The 21,031-nt window shown below is 39.4% G+C and overlaps 1 protein-coding gene and 1 long non-coding RNA gene across 2 annotated transcripts in view; one reads left to right on the top strand and one right to left on the bottom strand.

Moving 5' to 3' along the window:
* The window catches only part of LOC138764119 (uncharacterized), a 612,644-nt gene extending 600,187 nt beyond the window's left edge, over positions 1-12,457 (bottom strand). Inside the window, exon 1 of the mRNA XM_069939530.1 lies at positions 12,407-12,457. Coding sequence (XP_069795631.1) covers positions 12,407-12,448 — 42 coding nt within the window. The 5' untranslated portion in view covers positions 12,449-12,457. The remainder of the gene's footprint in view (positions 1-12,406) is intronic.
* A 120-nt stretch (positions 12,458-12,577) lies between these two features.
* LOC138764123 (uncharacterized) overlaps positions 12,578-21,031 on the top strand; it is a 67,909-nt gene continuing 59,455 nt past the window's right edge. Inside the window, exons 1-2 of the long non-coding RNA XR_011357992.1 lie at positions 12,578-12,804; positions 14,068-14,176. This is a non-coding gene — a long non-coding RNA (uncharacterized lncRNA). The remainder of the gene's footprint in view (positions 12,805-14,067; positions 14,177-21,031) is intronic.

Genomic DNA, 21,031 nt, shown 5'->3' with positions numbered 1-21,031 from the left:
CATGTCCCAGCTTGCTTGGCCATGGCACACGAACCATGGGTGTAAAGGATGGGGCCAGTACTGCGCGCACTGCACTCCACCTAAAAGCTCCTTTGCACAGGCCCAAGGACAGGTCCACGTCCTCCCCCTCCACGACCTCCCCCTCAAAAGATGCTCACAAACTCAAGCTAGCATGCTGGAACATCAGAACCATGCTAGACAAGGCCGACAGACACCGACCTGAACATTGGTCTGCCCTCAAGACAAAGGAGAAAAAACCCAACACCCAACCCCAACCAACCAATTTTCCCCTGCAGCCGCTGCAACCGTGTCTGCCTGTCCCGCATCGGACTTGTCAGCCACAAACGAGCCTGCAGCTGACGTGGACTTTTACCCCTCCATAAATCTTCGTCCGCGAAGCCAAGCCAAAGAAAAATATGATTATTCTGATTCAGATTCACTATATCAGTTTAGGAAATGTGCTGATCAGGAATTACAGCAAAGTTAAAACAGGATACTTCCCTTTCCTTATCTTATCATGACCCAAGTTCCACACTTCATTGTGGAATTTTAATGCCATTTCATTTCCTTGATGTACAATGCAGTTGCAAAAGTAACCACTCCTATGCAGACACTCATTCAGAAAAATGAACATAATTCTCAGGCAGCCATGGCAAATATAATCTGTATGATCACTTGACTGATCCCATGAGAACACTGTGACATTAGTTCTAAATGTCATAGAATCTTAGAGTCAACAGAATCACACAGCATGGTTACAGGCCATTCTGCCAAACTTGTTCATGCTGTGGGCATCCATCCATCATAAACCCATCTCCCAGGAAATGGTCCATAGCATTCTGGTGCTTACATGATTCAAATATGGCCAAGCTTCAACCACTCTCTCAGGAAGTTTATTCCAAGTATTTGCCACTCTCAATCTCATCATATACTGCAATCCATGCCCTCAAGTGTGATCTATCATCTATACCTTCAACAGCTTATGTACTGTCATGTTTCTACTTAACCCCTACTCCAAGGGGACATAGTTAGATTCTACAGTCTCTCTTCATAACTGAACTGCTTCATCCCAAGTAACATCCTGGTGAATATTCTCTGCACCTTCTCCAGCTCCATCACATCCATCCCATACCTTGGTGACCAGAACGACACATAGTACTCCAGGTGAGGTCTGACCAAGGTTTTCTCAAGTTGGAGCAGAACCTCCCTACTTTTGTAATTGGTAACCTTACGATCAGTATCCTGTATGCCTTCCTTATCACGTTATCTCTGTTACCACCTTCAAGAATCAATGGACGTACTCCAAGGTTACTCTGTTCCTTGATACTCTCCAACCCTAGCATTCATGGAACAAGTCACGTCCTCATCAGAACACCCAAAATATCACCTCATATTTGTTCAGATTAAATATCATCTTCCATTTTTCAGGTAATTTCACCAACTCTTAAAATCTTTGTGTCCTCCACACACTTACAGGTCATGGCTCCCATACCTACATTCAAGATGCTCACATATATTAAAAACAGTAAAAGTCCCAGCTCTGATTCTTGTCCAATACCACAAGTCACAGGTGTCGAATCACAAAAACAGCCCAATATCATCAATGTCTCCTACTGGAATGATAGAATATTGCAGCACAGAAAACAGGCCCTTTGGCCTTTCTAGTCTGTGCCAGACTATGCACCCCGTCCATACCTTTTTACTGCACCTCTCAGATATCTGCATGAATAGCTGTTCATCTCATTTTAACTTTTAGGAGATATGTAATACACCTCCAGCAAAGTGACAATTCCCATTTTGTTTCTCATCTCTATCGACATGGCCTCATTTGAAGAACTTTCGAGGATATCCTCCCTAATTTACAAGAAAGATTGTATTTGGATCATAACGTGAAGCAATTCAATTGAATCCAAGTATAGGAGAGAGTTTCTTTCATCTCCACAACAATCAAGCAGAACAATATAAAATTTGACCAATTCTTTCTTTCATTCTCCACCCAGAATGCATTTATGCATCTGCTATTTCTATAATAATGATAACGCCTATTTTTTTCTTGTGATTCGAGTTCTGAGTCCATACAGGGATTCTTTGTGAAATGACTCATAATGTAGTCAGTTTTGTGTTGTGGTCAAATCGCTATGTATGTAGGAACATAAAATATATTTCAATTGAACCAATTCCAGCTGAAACAATCAGGCAATTTTCATTAAAAAAAAATTGAGACAACAGTATCAAAATAACAGAGAATCTATTAATACTGAGGTGTTTGCATTGTTTTGCAAGGAAAGTTCATTTTAAGTGTGATTCGGTGACACTGAGTTTTAAAGAGCAAATAATCATGTTATCCTCAAGCTGGAGTGCAATCTTGGTAACTGTACAAACACATTTAAAAGCTCAAATTAGGAAGATGGTCCAAATTATTGGGCTGTTTTCCTTAAGCTTCCTTAAATGCCTCACTGGGAGTCAGCAGTGAAATAATGGATGTGATGCTGTAGTACACATGTAAAGACTAACCACTGGAATCATCAGAAAAGATTAGGGTTTGGCCATCTCCATGCAAGTAAAATTTTAAAACTATGTAAAAGAACAGCTCAAATCATGGACACATGAGATTGTGTTAACATTGTTATTATGGAGACATAGGGAATGCCAGGCAGTTCATGTTCTGGGCTTCACATGTCAGTGATATGAATAAGAGAGGTAGGGAGGTTGTGCTATTGACTACATTAGTATTTACAGAAAACATCTGGGGTGGAATGTCCAGCAAAACCATGTGGGTAGAATATATAATCAAAAAAGGGAAGTGCCTAAAAGGGTGGAAGGTTGGGTAAGTAGGGAAGAGTGGAAGAGAGAGCCTCAGGGAGACTTATCCCTGCAAAACTCAGATGGGGTGGTGAAGGATAAGTCAATGTTTTGGGTCAAAACCCTGCAGCAGGAATGAGAGGGAAGAGAAAAGATTGTCAGGATGAGGAGGAGTGGGATAGAAACTGATAGGTGGAACCAGGTTAGGGAGGGGGGGGGGGTTGATGGGAAGGTGGAATCAACTTTTTTCACTAATAAATCATTTACTTCAATAAATTTCTGCTCAGTACTATTCAGCAACTTGACCACATCTTTTTAATTAACCAAATTAGAAGCAAGTTAAGCTCCAGGTTACAAATAGTATGACAGTAGATTTCTTTCATTATGCTTGCATGAGATCAAGAGTTATCAAACAAGTCTGTGAGGAAATTCATGATTTTTTTAATTGTTAGAACTATTATACAATCTGGCATTAAGTTGAATCAAATTCACATCAAAATAGGGCAGATATTTTTGGAAAGTGCTTAATCTACTTTGATGTTCAAGTAACTTCTTAAGAAGTATGAGATTTTCAGATTTCTAAACCATTTAGACCAACATTCAACCAGTCCATTGCTTTCTGACCTGGCTTTAGAACCCTTATTGAGAATTTAAATGATATTGGCATTTTAAGGAAGGGCACAGCCCACAAAGTTTTGCTTTTTGCTGATCAGTTTTATTGCCTTTTATTCTAATTTTCAGACTTCATTGCCTTCTACGTTTTCTTAAATTTCTAATTTCGATCAATTTTCAGGTTATAAGCTGAATCTTCAGAAGAGTGAGTTTTTTCCTTTGAATAATTTGGCACCGATAAATACTCACCTTCCTTTTAAGATTGTTAGAAATCAATTTACCTACTTAGGTGTTACAATTACTAAAAACCATAAAAACTTATTCAGAGAAAATTTTCTCACCTTAATCAAACACATGAAAGGGGCACTATCAAATTGGTCGCCCCTTTCTTTGTCATTGGCTGGTCAAATCAACTCTATTAAAATGAATATATTATCTAAGTTTTTATATCTTTTTCAGGCTTTGCCTGTTTTTATTCCTAAGTCACTTTTTTGATTCCCTTGACTCAATCTTACCTTTTTATATATGGAAGAATAAACATCCTTGCCAAAACTTAAAAAGAATTGAAGTTTCGCTTTACCAAACTTTAGGTCAGTGGTTCCCAACCTTTCTCTTTCCACTCACATACCACTTTAAGTATCCCCTATGCCATAGGTGCTCTGTGATTAGTAAGGGATTGCTTAAGATGGTATGTGGATGGAAAGAAAAGGTTTGAAAACCACTGTGTAAATTGTACCTCATTGACTCGTTATGTGCAGGGTTTCATTACTCCAAAGGAAATGGGCCAATGACAATTTTTCTTCAGCAAAATATTTCAGTAACAATTGGGTCTAGAGCAGTGATTCTCATCCTTCCCTTCCCACTCACATACCGCCTTAAGCAATCCCTTACTAATCACAGAGCACTGATGGCAAAGGGGTTACTTAAAGTGGTATATTGAGTGGAAAGAAAAAGGTTGAAAACCACTGTTTTAGGTTTTATTGTTGAGCAGTCAATATAAGAAACCTTACGGTTTGGTTATATTATAATTACTGGAAGACTGTCCAATATGGATATCTCTGGAATCTAATTCTGTTACAATATTTTCTCTCACTTCTCTTCTTTGATCCTCACTTCCTATATCACTAAATCAATTAACTAATAATCCAGTGGTTAAACATACTTTGAGGATATGGATACAATTTAGAAAACATTTTGGTTCAATTAGATTTTCTCTCTCTCTAGTCTGATTTCTTCTAATTATTTTTTTAAACCTTCCATGATTGATGTAGCTTTTAAAGAATGGTATGGATTGGGCTTTAAATGTTTTACTTGTCAAGGAGAGTCTCGCTTCCTTTGAACAACTTTCAGTTAAATAAGGTCTGCCGATTACTTTTTTTTCATTATCTACAGATTGGAGAGTTTTTACGATCTCAATTACATACTGTACATTTCCTAAAAGGACTGATAAGTATTTAATTGATGCAATTTTTAAACTACAGCCTTTCCATAATGGTAAATATTTAACATTTATGAGATGTTGTTGGTAATAAGAGAGGCTCTCTCAGATAAAATTTACAAAAAGTCTGGGAATAGTACCTACAGCTTTTAATTCCTGAAGAAACTCAGAATGTAATTTTCAAATTGGTTTATACCTCTTCTTTATGTGCCCGCCACTATCTCCTACAATTTGAAGTAGTCCATTGGGATCACGTGTTCAAAGTCAAATTATTTCATTTTTATGCGGGTGTATCTCCTCGTTGTGATAAATTCAACAATGGAGATGCTTCATTAGTTCTTATGTTTTGGACATGCCAGAGTCTTGCGAAATATTGGATTGAAGTAGTTCAAACTTTCTCTACACTTTTTTAAGTTAATTTTAAACAACATCCCATAACTGCTTTATTTAGTATTGTTGGCGAGAGTGACATAGCAATAATGACATCTGAGCTACATGTTTTAGCTTTTATTTCTTTTATGGAAAGGTGGGTGGTGTTGCTCAGATGGAGGGATGTTACCCCACCTAATCATGCACAATGGCTATGTGATGTCGTGTTTAAAGTTAGAAAAGATTAGATGTTCAATTTTCGATTTGAATGCAAATTTTCAAACACTGTGGGGACCCTTTGTGAATTACTTTTATTATCTTTGATTTCTTCTGAAGGTAAAAATGTTGACAAATTTATCATTCTCTCTATTTTTTGGCCAAATAGCTTCTTTCTTGGTTGTGGGTTTTGATTTTTCTTTTTTTAAATATTTAAAATAATATAATATCAATACAATTTAATCTGTTTGAGCAAAATGTGGAGTACCTTGGATGAAATGATTTAAGTGTAATATATCCATATGTACTCTGTATTTTTGGATGTGAAATTTCAATGTTACTCAAAATATTGAAAAGATGAAATATGAGAAGCAGGTCTAAAAAAGCGATACGGTAATGTAATGATCAAATAAATGAAACTGGTGAAATATCTGAAATGTCAGGAAGTCACAGGGACACCAGAATAAAGTAATGGTTTAATAAGCTGAAATATCCATACGCAAGTTTGCTTTCATTCCATCATTCCCCAGGAAAAATTGGGTTTGAAAAATGACTATTGTTTGCAATGATTTTACAAATGCTATGAAAAAAAAGCCCTCAAACCTTTAAAAAGTTGCTCCTGCTTTCAACATTTAATTGTGATATTTTTGTCACTTGCTCAGAGGTTATCAGAAATGAATTTTATATCTTGACCATCAAGATCATATTCACAGAAATGAGTTTAAAGGCGCACAAAACAATTTTTATTAAATTATTCTTCATTCATCTTCATTGCACAGATCTTCAGTGCACTACAGATATGCTTTTCAAACTAAGTGAATGCTTGAAGACACAAATAGTGCATCAACAGCTAAATTATGGTTGCTTTCAATAATACGAACAATTTTACATTGACGTACATGTGTTTTTGAACATTTACTCGTGAATGCAATTTTGTTGCTCTTTTATGACTTCTTATGTTAAATGACATATACACTAAAAATGCTCAATATTTCAATAAAATTGTTTGATGTCTTTAAATCAAAAATCAATATAAACATTATTCTATCATTCCATACTCAGTGTCATGACATCCGTTGATGCAATTGGTTCAAATTTGATAATAATATACTACAGTACTTCTTTCATTGTTCAACATAATATAGATTATTGTTCTGGTGCACTTTATGACATAAAGGTGGCAAAATAACTTGGGTAAAACCATTTTACACATTGGTTTGGGAAAAGAAAAGAAAAATATTTATAAACAAATAAAGGCAGAATGAGAAGGGTCAACATTTTTGCATTTGTTTTGTAACCTATTTTCCACTGTTACCTTGAAGGAACATGCAAACACAATTCATGCATTGAGCAGGAACATTACACGTCAGCTAGGAACTTAAGACATACACACTTAATACATTAATGGGATTACAATATGTCATTTAGGATTGGGTTCATTTATCTAATGACATTCATTGATTAAAAAAAAATTGAATGCATGTTATAGTTTTGTTTGGAAAATATTGTGGCTGAGTTTGAAAGGAGTTTGAAGCAAAATGAAACAATACCACAGAAAGTTCAAGCTTGTATATGAATAGCACCTTATAAATATCCCCTGAGCATCCCAAAGAATGACATGGAGGTATTGTTTAATTGTCAACATGGCTTTCTATTTCAGCAGTTAGACCTCTCATAAAGCAATGATTAAACATCAACATCTGATTTTTGGATGCACTCTTCAAGATGTCAGAACATTCCCTTCTCATCTTCAACTATAGCTTTATTGGGTGAAGATTCCAACGCCTGCTGTTTTTATGTTTCTTAATTACTTTGGAGTAGTTGGTTAATTTTAATTCACAGCATAGGTGTTGAACAGATCAACAGTAAGATAAAATTGTACCAAAGAGCTATGGAGAACAAGAGCAAGGAAGTTGTGATCAAATACTGGCTCAGCTACACTTGGAGCAACATGTCCAGTTCTAAGTGCCTTAGATTTGGAAAGATGTAAAAGGTGAAGGAGAAATGTGGTAGATCTGTGTTAATAATAATATTTAGGTAAATGTTAAGCTATATTTCTTATATGTCTGAAGTTAGTTGTGACTTGGTTACAGGTATACACACACAGATCACAGTACATTTACAGAGAACCATTGTACTCAGAGAAGAGAGTTCATTCTCGGAGTCATACATCTAGAAAGTCAGAGCTAATGGATCTGAAGTGGGTCAAGAACAATGGAGTGTTTGCTTTATTAAAAGCTGAAGTATTGAAGTACTCAATAAGAACTTCTGAAGGGAGCTATCTGTTTTTAAACCAAATCAGTTAAGCCTCTTGAACAGAGATGAGGTCAGAGTGGTTTTGAAAAAGACAGGAGGTTTTGCAGAAATGAAACTAATAATCATGTGGTTTCCAAGAATTTGGACTGATCTCATTGATGATGTAACTGTCACATGATTTGGAGAAATATATTATTGAATTCAGACATTTGTGGATCAGTTTCAGAAGTCAAAACCCTGTGACACACACAGGAGTTGGAACCTTGTGGAAGACAGGGTTGAATTACAGTAACCAGAATAGGTGCTGTTATGTGTTACTCCTAATAAAAGGGAGAAACCGAATCAGTAGATATCAAAAAAGAACCCTTCTTCTGACAGTCTCTAAAATAAAGAGGACAGTTTCAACATTTGGAAAACAGATTGCAAAGTCTTAATTCAAAGGAGGAAGATTTGATCCTGGAAAGACAAGACTTGTATTATCCTATTGACAGGAGATACATTTGTGGCTCAGAAGATGGTAACTTCTGTTTGAAGAATCTCTCTGAAGGACAACTCATCAAAATAATTATGAGTTTAAAGAGGCCTGAAGCTACAACGTCTAAAATAATTATTTCTGAACTGAAAATATAAGACCTTCAGCTTTAAGCAAGACTAAAATGATGCTGAAGTTTTAAAATTGACTTTTCAGAGGTTGGGACTTTATTACACATAGACACATTTACATTTGTGCCTAGTGAGATTAAATTTAGAGTCAAGTTTAGATATAAGTAAACAAACCTAAGAAAAGTAAGAAAATGAGATAAGTAAGGAAACAGAAAACTTTATTTAACAGTTTAATAAAAGCTATAATTTTGAATTTACCATTGTCTGGTGAATTTTCCATTGCTGTTTCTTTGTTAGTGCTAACAAATACCCTTTAGTCCCAAACAAAAATGAAAAGGATTGTTAGATCCTAACAGAAATGTGTTCAAAATTATTCCCAGGATATGCAGGTAGACTGGGGAAACTGATTCTTATCCTGCAAACAGGAAGGTAATGAGGACAATTGCTGGAGGGAATTAAAATCAGGAAAGGTATAAACTAAGTGGACAGACTGCAATTGTTTGTATTGGAGGATGAGACGAGAACCTAGAAACTTTGAGCAGCAGCTATCAAGATAATCAAAGGGGACATGAGAAAAAACACCATTTTACTCAGCAAATGCATGAGGATTAGAATGTACCTCTGGGGTAGTGATAGAGTCAAGTTATTCTCGCACTGAAAAGAGAGTCAGATCAGGAAATAAGTGACAGTACTTTTGGGAAAAGATCAAGGTGTAGAACAAGCTGTGATTCTCTTTCAAACAGTAAATGATCCGACAGGTATTTAAAATCATGAAGTATATCAACTAGTCAGAGAAACCAGGCCTGTGTCAAGAAAGCCCTGCCTAACTACCACCAGCATGTAACGTGTTGCACCAGAGTTCTCAGTACACTTAATCACTGCTACACCAAGATACGGAATGTCTCCCATTCTTTCCCGAGACTTTGGCAAGTCTGATCATCTGGCTGTGCTCCTTCTGCCTTCATACAGACTGAGCCTGAAAAGAGAGTCACCAGAGTTCAAGATAGCTAGAAGGTGGTCACAGGAGGTTGAAGAAAGGTTACAGGACTTCCTCGAGTCAGCAGATTGAGCGGCAGTCTTGGTCTCTGCTGAGAATCTGAACGAGTACATTGAGGCTGTCACAAAAGAGCTGTGGATGAGTGTGTCCCATCCAAGTCATTTAGGGTTTTCCCCAACCAGAGGACCTGGATGAACAATGAGATCTGGAACCTGCTAAGAGCCAAATCGCAGACATTTAAGTCCCGAGATCCAGATCAGTAGGTTTGATCTGCAGAAAGCTATCTCCCAGGTGAAGTGGAGATTCTAGAAAAAAAATGGAAACAACAAGGACACCCGACAGCTGTGGCAGGGTCTAAATGCCATAATCTGCTACAGAATCAAATCTGGGAAAGTAGCAGACAGCAAAACTACTCTCCCAGAGAATCTCAATGCTTTCTACGCCCAATTTGATGATAGTAACAGGGAAGAACCACCCCTCCACAACCCCACGTCCCAATGATCCCGTCCTTCCATATCTGAGGATGACGTGCGAGCTGCCTTCAGGAGAGCGAATCCGAGGAAAGCATCCGGCCCAGATGGAGTACCTGGCCGAGTATTAAAGATCTGTGCTGACCAACTTAGCAAGGTATTCATGGACATCTTGAATATCTTACTCCAGCAGGGCGTGGTACCCACCTGTTTCAGACAGGCGTCAATCATACAGTGCCCAAGAAGAGTGCAGTATCCTGCCTTAATGACTATCGACCAGCAGCAGGTCAACTGTGGTGAAGTGTTTCGAAAGGCTGGTTATGAAGAATATCAGCTCCTGTCTGAGCAGTGACATGGATACATTCCAGTTCACCAATCATAGCAACAGGTCTACGCTGGATGCCATCTCATTGGCTCTACACAAAGCCCTGGAACATCTGGACAGCAAAGACACATTCATCACGATACTCTTTATTGACTACAATTTGGCATTTAACACCATCATCCCCTCAAAACTGATCAGCTAACTCCAAGACTTGGGACTCAACACCACACTGTGTTATTGGATCCTGGATTTCCTCACCCCCAGACCACAAATCAATGAGGATTGGTAAGAACTTCTCCTCCACAATCTCCATCAGTAATGGAACACCACAGAGTATGTGTTCCTAGCCCCCTGCTCTACTCACTTTACACCTAGGACTGTGTAGATTGGTACAACAATAACACCATCTATAAATCTATTAACGATAGCCCGGTACTGGGTTGTATAAAGGAAGGTGTTGAGTCAGCATACAGGAGGGAGATTGAAAACTTGGCTGAATGGTGCACCAACAATAACCTTGCACGCAACATCATCAAAACTAAGGAGCTGACCAGGAAAGTCAGAGGTGAACAATCATTATGGGAATCAGAGGTGGAGAGGGTGAGCAAATTTAGGTTCTTGGAAGTCACTCTCCCAGAGGATTTTTCCTGGACCCAACACTCCAATGGCACTGTGAAGAAAGCACATCAGCACCTCTACTTCTTCAGGAGTTTGTGGAAGTTTGGTATGACATCCGAAACCCTGGTAAATTTCTACAGATATGTGGTGGAAAGTGTGCTGACCAGCTGCATCACAGTCTGGTAGGGGAACACCAATACCTCTGAGCGTAAAGCCCTTTAAAAGGTAGTGGACTCAGCTCAGGACATCACAGGAAGAACTCTGACACTATTGAGTACATCTAAAGGCAACGCTGCCGTCGGAGGGCAGCAGCCATCATCAAAGACCCACAGCACCCAGCACACGCTCTGATCTCACTGTTGCCATCACGAAAGAGGTAAAGGTGCCAAGAGACTCGCACCACCAGGTTCAGGAACAGCTGCTACCCCTCCACCATCAGACTCCTCAACAACAAACTCAATCAGGAACTCTGACTTGTGCACATTATTGATTTTCTTTTGTTCTCTCTGTATTGCACAATCAGTTTGCTTACATTCATTATCTGTTTGCAGTTCTTTTATTTGTTTACATGTTTACGCTGTGTACAGTTGATTTTTTGCACTACCAATTAGTGGTAATTCCGCCGCGCCTGCTGAAAAAGGAATCTCAGGGATGTACGTGTTATCATGTATGTTCTCTGAATATAAATCCGAAAATCTGAAATTTGAAAAATATTTCCATTGATAGAGGGTTCATAAATTAAGGGATATAAAAGACAGTGATTGGCAAAAGGAAGCTGAAGTGATGTAAACTAAAACACTGAGGTAGATGCAATTGGAGTGTTTGAAAAGGAACTGAATCAGTTTGTGTGTGGAATGAGTTGGATTGATCCCACTTCGAGACAGAACATAATCGAGTGGACATAGGAATCCTTCCATGCTGCAACTATTCTGTGGTTCTGTGAACTCCTGATAATTCTCTTAAATAATACCCTTATAACATGCTGAAATGCATAGCTCAGCAATCCTTTCTCGTATTAATATCCACAATGTGTTATTTTGTGAAGCACAGATTTTTTTTACAAAAGTCTTTATGATAAACATACAATGTACTCCAGAATTTATTTTAGTCCGTTCTTATTTTGTAAATGTTGGGGTGCCAGCAACCAAGGTTTGAAATCACCACAGTCTGTAAGGAATTTGTATGTTCCCCATGTCTGCGTGGGTTTTTCCCATGCTTCAGTTTCCTCCCACCGTTCAAAACGTACCGGGGTTGTAGGTCAATCAGGTGTAATTGGGTGATAGAAAGTGGCTGTTACCGTTCTGTGCCTAAATTTTAAACCAATAAAAATAAATTTAATATTTGTAAATTGAAAGTTATTGTGATAAATTTGGCTCAGATTATTAAAACTTTGCACTTCCATTCAGAATAATTATATCTTGTAATACCAGCTGTTCTCTGTGAAGGCAACTCAGTACCTCATAAATAATGTCAAAAACAAGTATTCAATCACCAAGCATAACCTATCCCCTGAATAATCCCCCTGTGGTTTTACACCGGAAATAATTAGCACAATTATTCTCTTTGCAATTAAAAAAAAATATTGGTAAAATCTTCAACTGAAACATATTCCACATTCTACTTCTCTGACCAAGAACCATCTACTTTTCACAGTTTCATTATATTATCAGCTTTAAAATGTAACAAAGGAAATATCATACCCAATATTTCACCTTCTGGAAGTATGTGAACAAATTGCACATTTTTTTCTCATGACGACATCAACTTTATGAGAAGGCAAATGCCACAACTCATTCAATCCCACTAAATGTTGCCATGGGAACTTGCAGGCATTTGTTGCATCAGCATTTCTCATAGAGCAGAATGCTCACATCCTTGAGTGTTCCAGAGCTAGGAGCTAACTCATGAAATACAAAAATCCAAGAATAGTGAGCAAAATTTCTCACAAGAAAGGGTAATACCTTCTAACTGTATTTCGTATTAGATGTGTGTCTTCCAAAATATGTGTATCTCCAACAATGACAATTTAATACAGTAACCAAGAAACTGTGATTATATGAAGCAGTTACAAGGAAATAAAGGTTGAATGCATGAGGACGTAAGCAAACCCATTTTATTTGTGCTTTTACTGGAGCATTAAGATAGTAAAAGACTTTTGGTGAACACAATTTATCTTGAGATAACTGCAAGGAAACTGAACTCCTTTTTGAACTCTGAAAATACCTTTGACTGGTGGAACCACTGTGTAACTCTTGGCACTGTATGAATGTAGTGTATGGCTCGTCTGCCCCTGTACCTGGGACTCCTCCCCTCAGAATCCCCATAAAGGCTGTTACACCCAAAGCAAGTATCTGACTTGGAACTGGGCCACAACATGTAAGAGGTGCTGATGTTTGATGCTGATTAAAGCTGATTAATCACAACTCTCAGTCTAATGTGGTTAATTGGTAGTGCAACACTTTGTTCATTCAGTATTCTAATTAATTGAAAAGTAACCTCCGCATATTGACATCAAGTCAATAATTAATTTAAATTTAGATATACAACATATCCAGCCAGTGTTGCCCAATTACACACAATTCAACAACCCCGTACATTTTGAAGGGTGGGAGGAAACTAGAGCACCCGGATGAAACCCACGCAGACACGGGGGGAGTGTACAAACTCCTTACAGTGGTGCCAAATTCGAACTGGGGTCACTGGTGCTGCAATAGCATTGTGTTAACTGCTACATTAACCATGCCACCCTCAGTTTATTTATTTTTCCCAAAACAGAATGCAAATCAGGCACGCAGCAGAAAAAATATCAGACATTCTGTTTTACTGGACTAACAAAATTTTGACCCTTTCACGGGTGCATAAGATTTAAAATCTCCCTTCCCTTCCTTGTCATTCTCCTCCCATGTACTGTATAAATGTGCATGCTGCAAAATGGCATACTGATCACTCCATTTACTTTGCTGCAAGAGGCATTTTATTTCCACTTAACACAATAGATCTCAAAGAGAACAACATCTAATCATTTACATCTTCATTCAGTTTTATTCCATTATTTTGGCGAGTTCTCTGATTTGAATTATAGTTAGAAGCTTTTGGGATTATAGTTAGAAGCTGATACAACATGAAACAAAACTGGGGCAAGCATAAGAATAGGTCAATTTTTAATCCCCCAAAGGCTGTGCAAATAAACCCACAAAAAGGATATCAACAGATGAGGGAAAAAACCGGCGTGAATGAACTGCATGCTTCCATTCACAATAAAAATCCCTCATGTTTCAATGTATCATTGGAAAAAAAAATAAGAGTAAAATATATGTGATACCAACTGTGCGAAACACTCTTGCAATGCATTAATTTGCAGAATAAAATTTATGACCGTCTGCAAGGTGATAACTCTGGCTTCCTTTGAACTGGACCATAAAATAACATATTCAAATCAAAGCTGAGAACATAATCCTGAAGAAAAGATGGTGAGTTTATGGAATAAATAAGGCCATGTGATTACAAAGGGTAATTTGTCAGTTAAACATGAATTTACAGTGAGCCACTTGAACTGACTTATGTGGCTGTAACTCAGATTGTGCCAGCTTGGAATGTTACCTGTCCTCTTTCAGGGTTAATTCAAGGAATTTGTCGATAATTATCCCAGATTTATGCTTGACAAGACACCATTGTGGTTGAAATTCAGCTGATCCTTGGACAATACTAACAATATGCAACTGTTCAGAAGCTTAGTATTTACAAAATTTGCTTGGAGAATAAAAGAATGATGATGTTTCAAGCATGTTAGGAATTGCAAGGCCCAATTTTCTTGCAACTTCCCAAATTTTGAAACACATGCAACAAGATGCAGCTTGAGCAACACAATCAGGATGTACACAGCAGACAAACCTTGAGCCAATAATGTCCTTGATCACGATCAATTATTAATGTCTGAACAATTACCTGTGCAGTAAAAGTTCAAAAATCCAGATGCCAGAAATCCGGACCATCCGAGAATCTGGAATTGTCGAAAACTCAAACTTTGAAAATTTAGTGGGCTTTTATGTGTGCATGCATAAGCGCCACAGATGCACGGAGGTCACAGAAATAAACAAATAAGTATTTTATTTTGTATTTTATATGAAAAAAGTTTCATTAATAAACTATCAAAATTTACTTGCTCATCTCTTCTTTATTCTCCTTAAATTCGACCCAATCTTTGAGCAGTCTGGATTTTAGGACTTTTACTGGAGCAAACATCCTGTATGTTTTCTTCACCACTTTTATCTCTCCGTGCTTCACCTTCAGGGATCAAGTTCTCTCTGTTCTGCTGTCCCATTTTTTTGTCTGTCCCAGTGTTATTTTGGTTCTTCCAAAGGGCACTTCCTCGCATTGATCAGGATTAAATTCCATCAACATAACTCTGTAGCCTATGGACCATCCTCATTACTTACACTGATCCTATTTAACAATGCTTGATTCATACTTTTCAATGTGCAGGTAATTCTAGTGCACATCTTAATTTTTTGCTTGATGTGTTGTGTGAGATTAACCATTCAGGAGTGTGTTCCCTCTGGGAGAAAAGATCCCCCGAATATTCTGAGCCTTCACCATGCCTTCTAATTTTTGATACTGCTATTGTGGGGAAAATATTTCCCACTTTCTACCCAACTTTTGTGCCTCAACTTTGTATACCTCAATCAGGTCCCCCTCAGACCTTGACCTCTCAGGCAGCAAACCCCATGTACCCAGTTTTGCCTTATAACAGAAATACTCTAACACAGCCAGCATTCTGGTGAATATCCTCTGTGTCCTCAGCAATGCAATCACATCCTTCCTGTAGTGTGGTGACCAGAGCCATACACAGTGCTCTGGCTGTGGTTGAAGAAATGCTTTCTAAAGTTGTATCCAAACTTCACTGCTCTATATTCTGGCTAAGGAAAGCAAGTGTCCAGTAGGTCTTCCTCACCTACCTATCCACCAATGCTGTCTCCTTCAGGTTCAATGGATGTACACTAAAGTCCCTCTGTTACTTAATACCATTATTTGATGATATCCTAATGTCATTCATCCTCCCAAAGTGCATCACACCATGCCAGTGGAGTATCTAGGTAAAATAGGACCTATGGGGCAAGCACTGAAATTGCGCATCCCAATTGACAGTTGGCCGCACAATTAGGGTCGTTCTGAAGATCAGCTGTGTGTATATTTTCTCAGACGTCATGAATTCCTATTCCCTAAATCAGCACCATTCCTCACAACCGGATTCATTGTAACAGGGTTAGAAGTGGGATGGGTGAAAGGTTTTTAATGGGGAGAAGCAATCTCTCTTATTCTCTCCCTCTTTCCCCTCACCCCTCCAACCCCCTGTTTAAGACCTCAGCACCTGCTATGTGATTAGACTCGTTTGCTTTGATTGAGATACCAGCAGGTTGAATATACAGAATATTGACGTGCAGCCATTCCAGTCGGGCACAGGAGTGTCCTGTCCGGAGAATTGTAAATACATTGTTGGTAACTAGCGGAGGTGACTGAATACCATCCCTCTTCCACCCAAGGCCAGGCCAAACCAGCCTGACTATGGAGCTGAGAAGGGGCAACCTGAACCTGAACTTCCTTCCTCATCCCAGAATAACTCTGCCCAGCTTCAGTGGGGGAATACAACGTGCACATGGGCAGTTGAGGTGAACTCTTGAATTGTCACTGCTACAATTCTCACTGCGTCAACTCTCCCTTTGCTTTGCAAGAGTCCGCTGCAGGTCATGGATAATACAAGGGGTCTCCTGGTGAAGATAAACATTGGGCAAGTCAGCAGCAAGTTTTTTTTTCCCCCCGCTCCATGCACATAATCTCTCCCTTTGCACTTTGCGGGAATCAAACATAAAAGTTACTGCCACTTCAGGGCAAAATGAAGTCTTACTGCGATTGTTCAGAGGACAGGTTTGCCTAATGGTACTGCTGGCCCTGGGTGCAGTGCTGCCGGAGCTCACTGGAGCGCCGCTCTGGCACCTCACCAGGCTACTTCAGGGCTGCTTCGGCACCTTGATCAATGATGGCTCAATAGGAAAAATGGCCATCTTCCTTACCCATAATCTCCCATGTAGCTGGAACCATTCTGTATTTCCATGGCGCTAGTACTGGCAGAAGAATTCCAGATGTGTGGGAGATTATGGGGAAGGAAGATGGCTATTGTACCCCTTGATCCCGCATTGAGTGAGGTGCCAAACTAGTCCTTCAGCAGCCCAATGAGATGCCAAACCAGAATGGCCCAGTGAGGTGTTGGAGCGGTGCTATAGGGCACTCAAATGAGCTGCGGCAGCACTGCACCCTGGGATGGAGATTCATTGTTGGGCTAGGGATTTGGATATTGGGTGGGCTAGGCGAGGACAGTGGTGACCCCTAGATATGCCTATGCACTGATTAAATTGCATCTGCTATTGTGTTACTCATTTTAGCAACTGTCCTCTTTCTGGGCAACACCACTAATTTTCCTGTTGTCTGTTAATCGTATGACCTGCATTCATATCCAGAGAGAACCATAGAACACTACAGCACAGAAACAGGACCTTTGGCCCTTCTAGTCTGTTCCCACTGACCTGCACCTGGACCCTCTCCCTCCATACCTCTCCCAACCATGTACCAGTCCAAATTTTCATTAAATTTCGAACTTGTACTTATATCTCCACTCTCTACATGAAGAAGTTCCGCCTAATGTTCCCTTTAGACTTTTCCCCTTTCATCTTTAACCCATATCCTCTAGTTTTTATCTCACCTAACTTCAGTTATGTGACACCAATGTCAATGAAAAGTACCAGCTTCAATTCCTGTGATCCACTGGATCACATAAAAGCATCACCCTCTTTCTGTCATTGCCAATCCAGTTTTAGATTGAACTTTTCAACTTGATCCTGTGGTCAATAACCTTTTGAACTAGATTTTGTCAAAGACTTTACTATAGGCAATGCAGCACACACTACCTCATCAAAACATTTTCTTATCTCTTTTAAAAAAATCAATAGCATTGGTCAGGCTTGGTCTTCCCTCATCAAACCTTTGTGGAGATATACATTTACAAATACATTTCCAACATTATGATGGATAATGTTATATGTACAATACAATGTCAAAGTGAAGCAATATGAAAGTTTTGGCCGACCACAATAATCTCAAATAAATGAAAAAATGTACCCGATTGAAGGTTTTCCACGAGCCAAAGAATGGATGTGTTTACAACTTGCCCTACGTTTGTTTCATTCGTAACAACCACTTGCTAATTGGCTCCATGTGTTGGATCCATATATCATTTCAAATTACATGAAAACCTTCTGGGTAAACTGGAGTAACAGGAAGTTAAGCAAAAAGCAAGGTATAATAAAGTGCTAAAACAGAACAGTTCCAGAGGCAAAAAAAAAGAGTGTCATTTAGCATCCCACAGAGCTATTCTTGTCGCTACAAACCAATCATTTTTTGTTGCTGCTCCTATCTCTAAAAATATTGTGCATATGCCTTTGGATTAATTTTATGCTTCATTAAGTTCACAGGCATGGCTCCATGCTCCTAGCCATCTGTCACTTTAGCTCCCCGACTGGCTCATACTTCGACATCACTGTTGTCAGCCTCCAACGCTCCATCACATCAAATTGGCACATTACAGGTTTCCACTCTTAATGATAAATGCAATATTCTTGGACCATTGTTCTCCTGAACTCACTATTAAACTCAACTGCTTTTCCTTTTCTTGTTTCATCACCATCCAGCTTTGCCACCTGGCTTCAACCTATACTTTTCAGTGAGGGAGTTGGTTGATCTTCTATTTGGCATCAACTTTGCTCAGTAGCTCAGCAAATGCAGCTCTCTGGGGTTGAGAAATGCAAAAGATTCATCATCCTCAGAGAAGAAATTAGTTTTTGTCAACATCTCTAAAGATCTATCCTGGGCCTCCATGTTGATGCTCTTCCTGCGGTTATACTTCGTGAGGAGTTTAAGGCAGACATTGGCAGGTATTTGATTAGTCAGGGCATCAAGGATTATGGTGAGAAAGCCATGAGTGGGGCTGAGTGGGAGATGGATCAACATGATTAGAATAGCAGAGCAGACTCGATGGGTCAATGGCCTACTTCTGCTCCGATACGTAGTGATCTTGTGTCGTCACCAAAGACTCTTGCAGATTTCTGCAGGAGAACTGTCGAGCGCATTCTGACTGATTGCATCACTGTCTGATATGGAGGTGCCAATGCAAAGGACAGGAAAAGACCTCAAAGAGTTGAGAACTCAGGAAACACCATCATGGGCATGAGTCTTTACACCATTGAGGACCTCTACGAGGTGTCTTAAGAAAACATCCTCTATCCTCAAGGACCCTCACCACCCAAGCCATGCCCTCTTCACACTGCTGTCATCAGGAAACTGGTACAGGTGCCTGAAAACAAACACCCAACAGTACAAAAACACCTCTTTCCCTCTGCCATCAAATTTCTGAATGGACAATGAACCACAGATACTACCTCAAATTTTCTTCTTTTTGCATTAATTTTATTTATTTAAAAACTATGTTACACCAATATTTGCACCTGTAATACTGCCATAAAATGAATTTCATGTTATATTCATAACAATAAATCCTGATTTTTAAAAATCTCATTCTAAGTTCTGGCTCTCACTCATAATTCAAGATTTAAATTTCTTTTATTGTCATGTAATAAAACAGATGTAAAATTACATGAAACTGCATTTAAACTGTAGTTTCTTCAGACACGCACACTTCAGTCCAAACCATCGGCAACCCAAGGTCCAGATCCAAACCTCCAACACAGTCAGGAGCCTTCAGTGCACAAGTCCCTGCAGGAGCCCCTCCCACCCTCGGCACCCTCTTGCATTCCAGTTCCAATACCTGGTACCCCTTCAGCCAGCCTCAACCCAGTCTCCATCAGCCTGCAACCTGCATGGGTTCCTTGCCTTGAGTCACCTGCTGCTTGAGTAGTAGAGCCCCTCACTGGTCCCCCGTTATGGTCACCATCACAGGGTCATCTCTACTGCTTCTCCTTCTCAAAGGGTGTTCTCCTTGTTTTATGGTGCCCTGCACCAGTCCTCTGCTTCCCAAGAGTTTGCAGCCCCTTGAGGCCGCTGCCAGCGCAACTACCACTATCTTGGACCAGAGTCAGTGTCAGAACAAATCTAATCGAGAGGCATGAGAGTAACTGTACAGAGAGGGCAGCGGTATATCTACACAAAATAGTGCCTATGGCAGGGTAGCCAAGGCATCAAAATAAACGGTGACAAGGAGGTCTCACAAGACCTGGCCTTGGTGACTGCCATGTTGTATTTGGGACTGTATAATTGAGAGAGAAAGCTGGACAAAGAAAGATGACGAATGTACCGAGCATAGAAGAAACAGGTGTGTGTTCCTTGAATTTCCAGAACAGCACGGTAGGGGGGGGCTCCCTTCAAGTGGCACCCCGGGCACATGCTATGCCTACCATAACCTAGATACACCCCTGTTGGGGGGCACTGTTTTTTTTTCCCTGATGTTAGACTGGGTGGGTGGGTGGGCACAATAACTCATTTGAGGAGGGCATGGAATGACAAAACGTCTGAGAGGTTTTGGCACATGTAGAGAGCTGAACTGAAGGTAAAGAACATGGCACATGAAACATTATGTTAAAAAAAAGATCTACATTGGTAGAAAAAATAGAAACACAGACTTTTTTTTAATGGTGAAAGATTAAAAAATGGTGGGGTTCAGTCAGAAGTGAGTCCCTGTGTACAAAAAATTCATTTAAAGTTAGCATACAGAAACCAATGAGATGAACAACCAAGGTGATGACTTTTAAGGTAAGAGGATATGAGTGAGAGAGAAAAAATATTTGGCTTCAATTCTATCGTTCTGTGGTTAGGCCACATCGAGAACCAGCCTGATGGCCCTACTCAAGGAAGGAAAATGTAACCCATTTCTGTGATGGTGAGTTTAGCTGTGGAGATAGATCGAGAAGAATATGCCTAAATGTTCAGTTTAGAACAGGGGTGGGCAACCCTTTTAAAACTCACGTTCCACCTTAAGCAATCCTTATGCCATTGGTGATCTGTGATTAGTAAAGGATTGCTTAAGGTGGAATGTGAGTGGGAAGGGAAGGTTGCGAACCACTGCTCTAGACCCAACTGTTACTGAAATATTTTGCTTGAGAAAAATTGTCATTGGCCCATTTCCTTTGGAGTAATGAAATCCTGCACATAACGAGTCAACGAGGTACAATTTAAACAGTGGTTTTCAAACTTTTTCTTTCTACTCACATACCACCTTAAGCAATCCCTTACTAATCACAGGGCACTTATGGAATAGGGATTGC

Source organism: Narcine bancroftii, chromosome 5 (assembly GCF_036971445.1).
Source record: "Narcine bancroftii isolate sNarBan1 chromosome 5, sNarBan1.hap1, whole genome shotgun sequence".
Lineage (NCBI taxonomy): Eukaryota > Metazoa > Chordata > Chondrichthyes > Torpediniformes > Narcinidae > Narcine > Narcine bancroftii.
The sequence above is the reverse complement of the archived record's forward strand: the minus strand, read 5'-3'. Positions and strand labels throughout refer to the sequence as shown.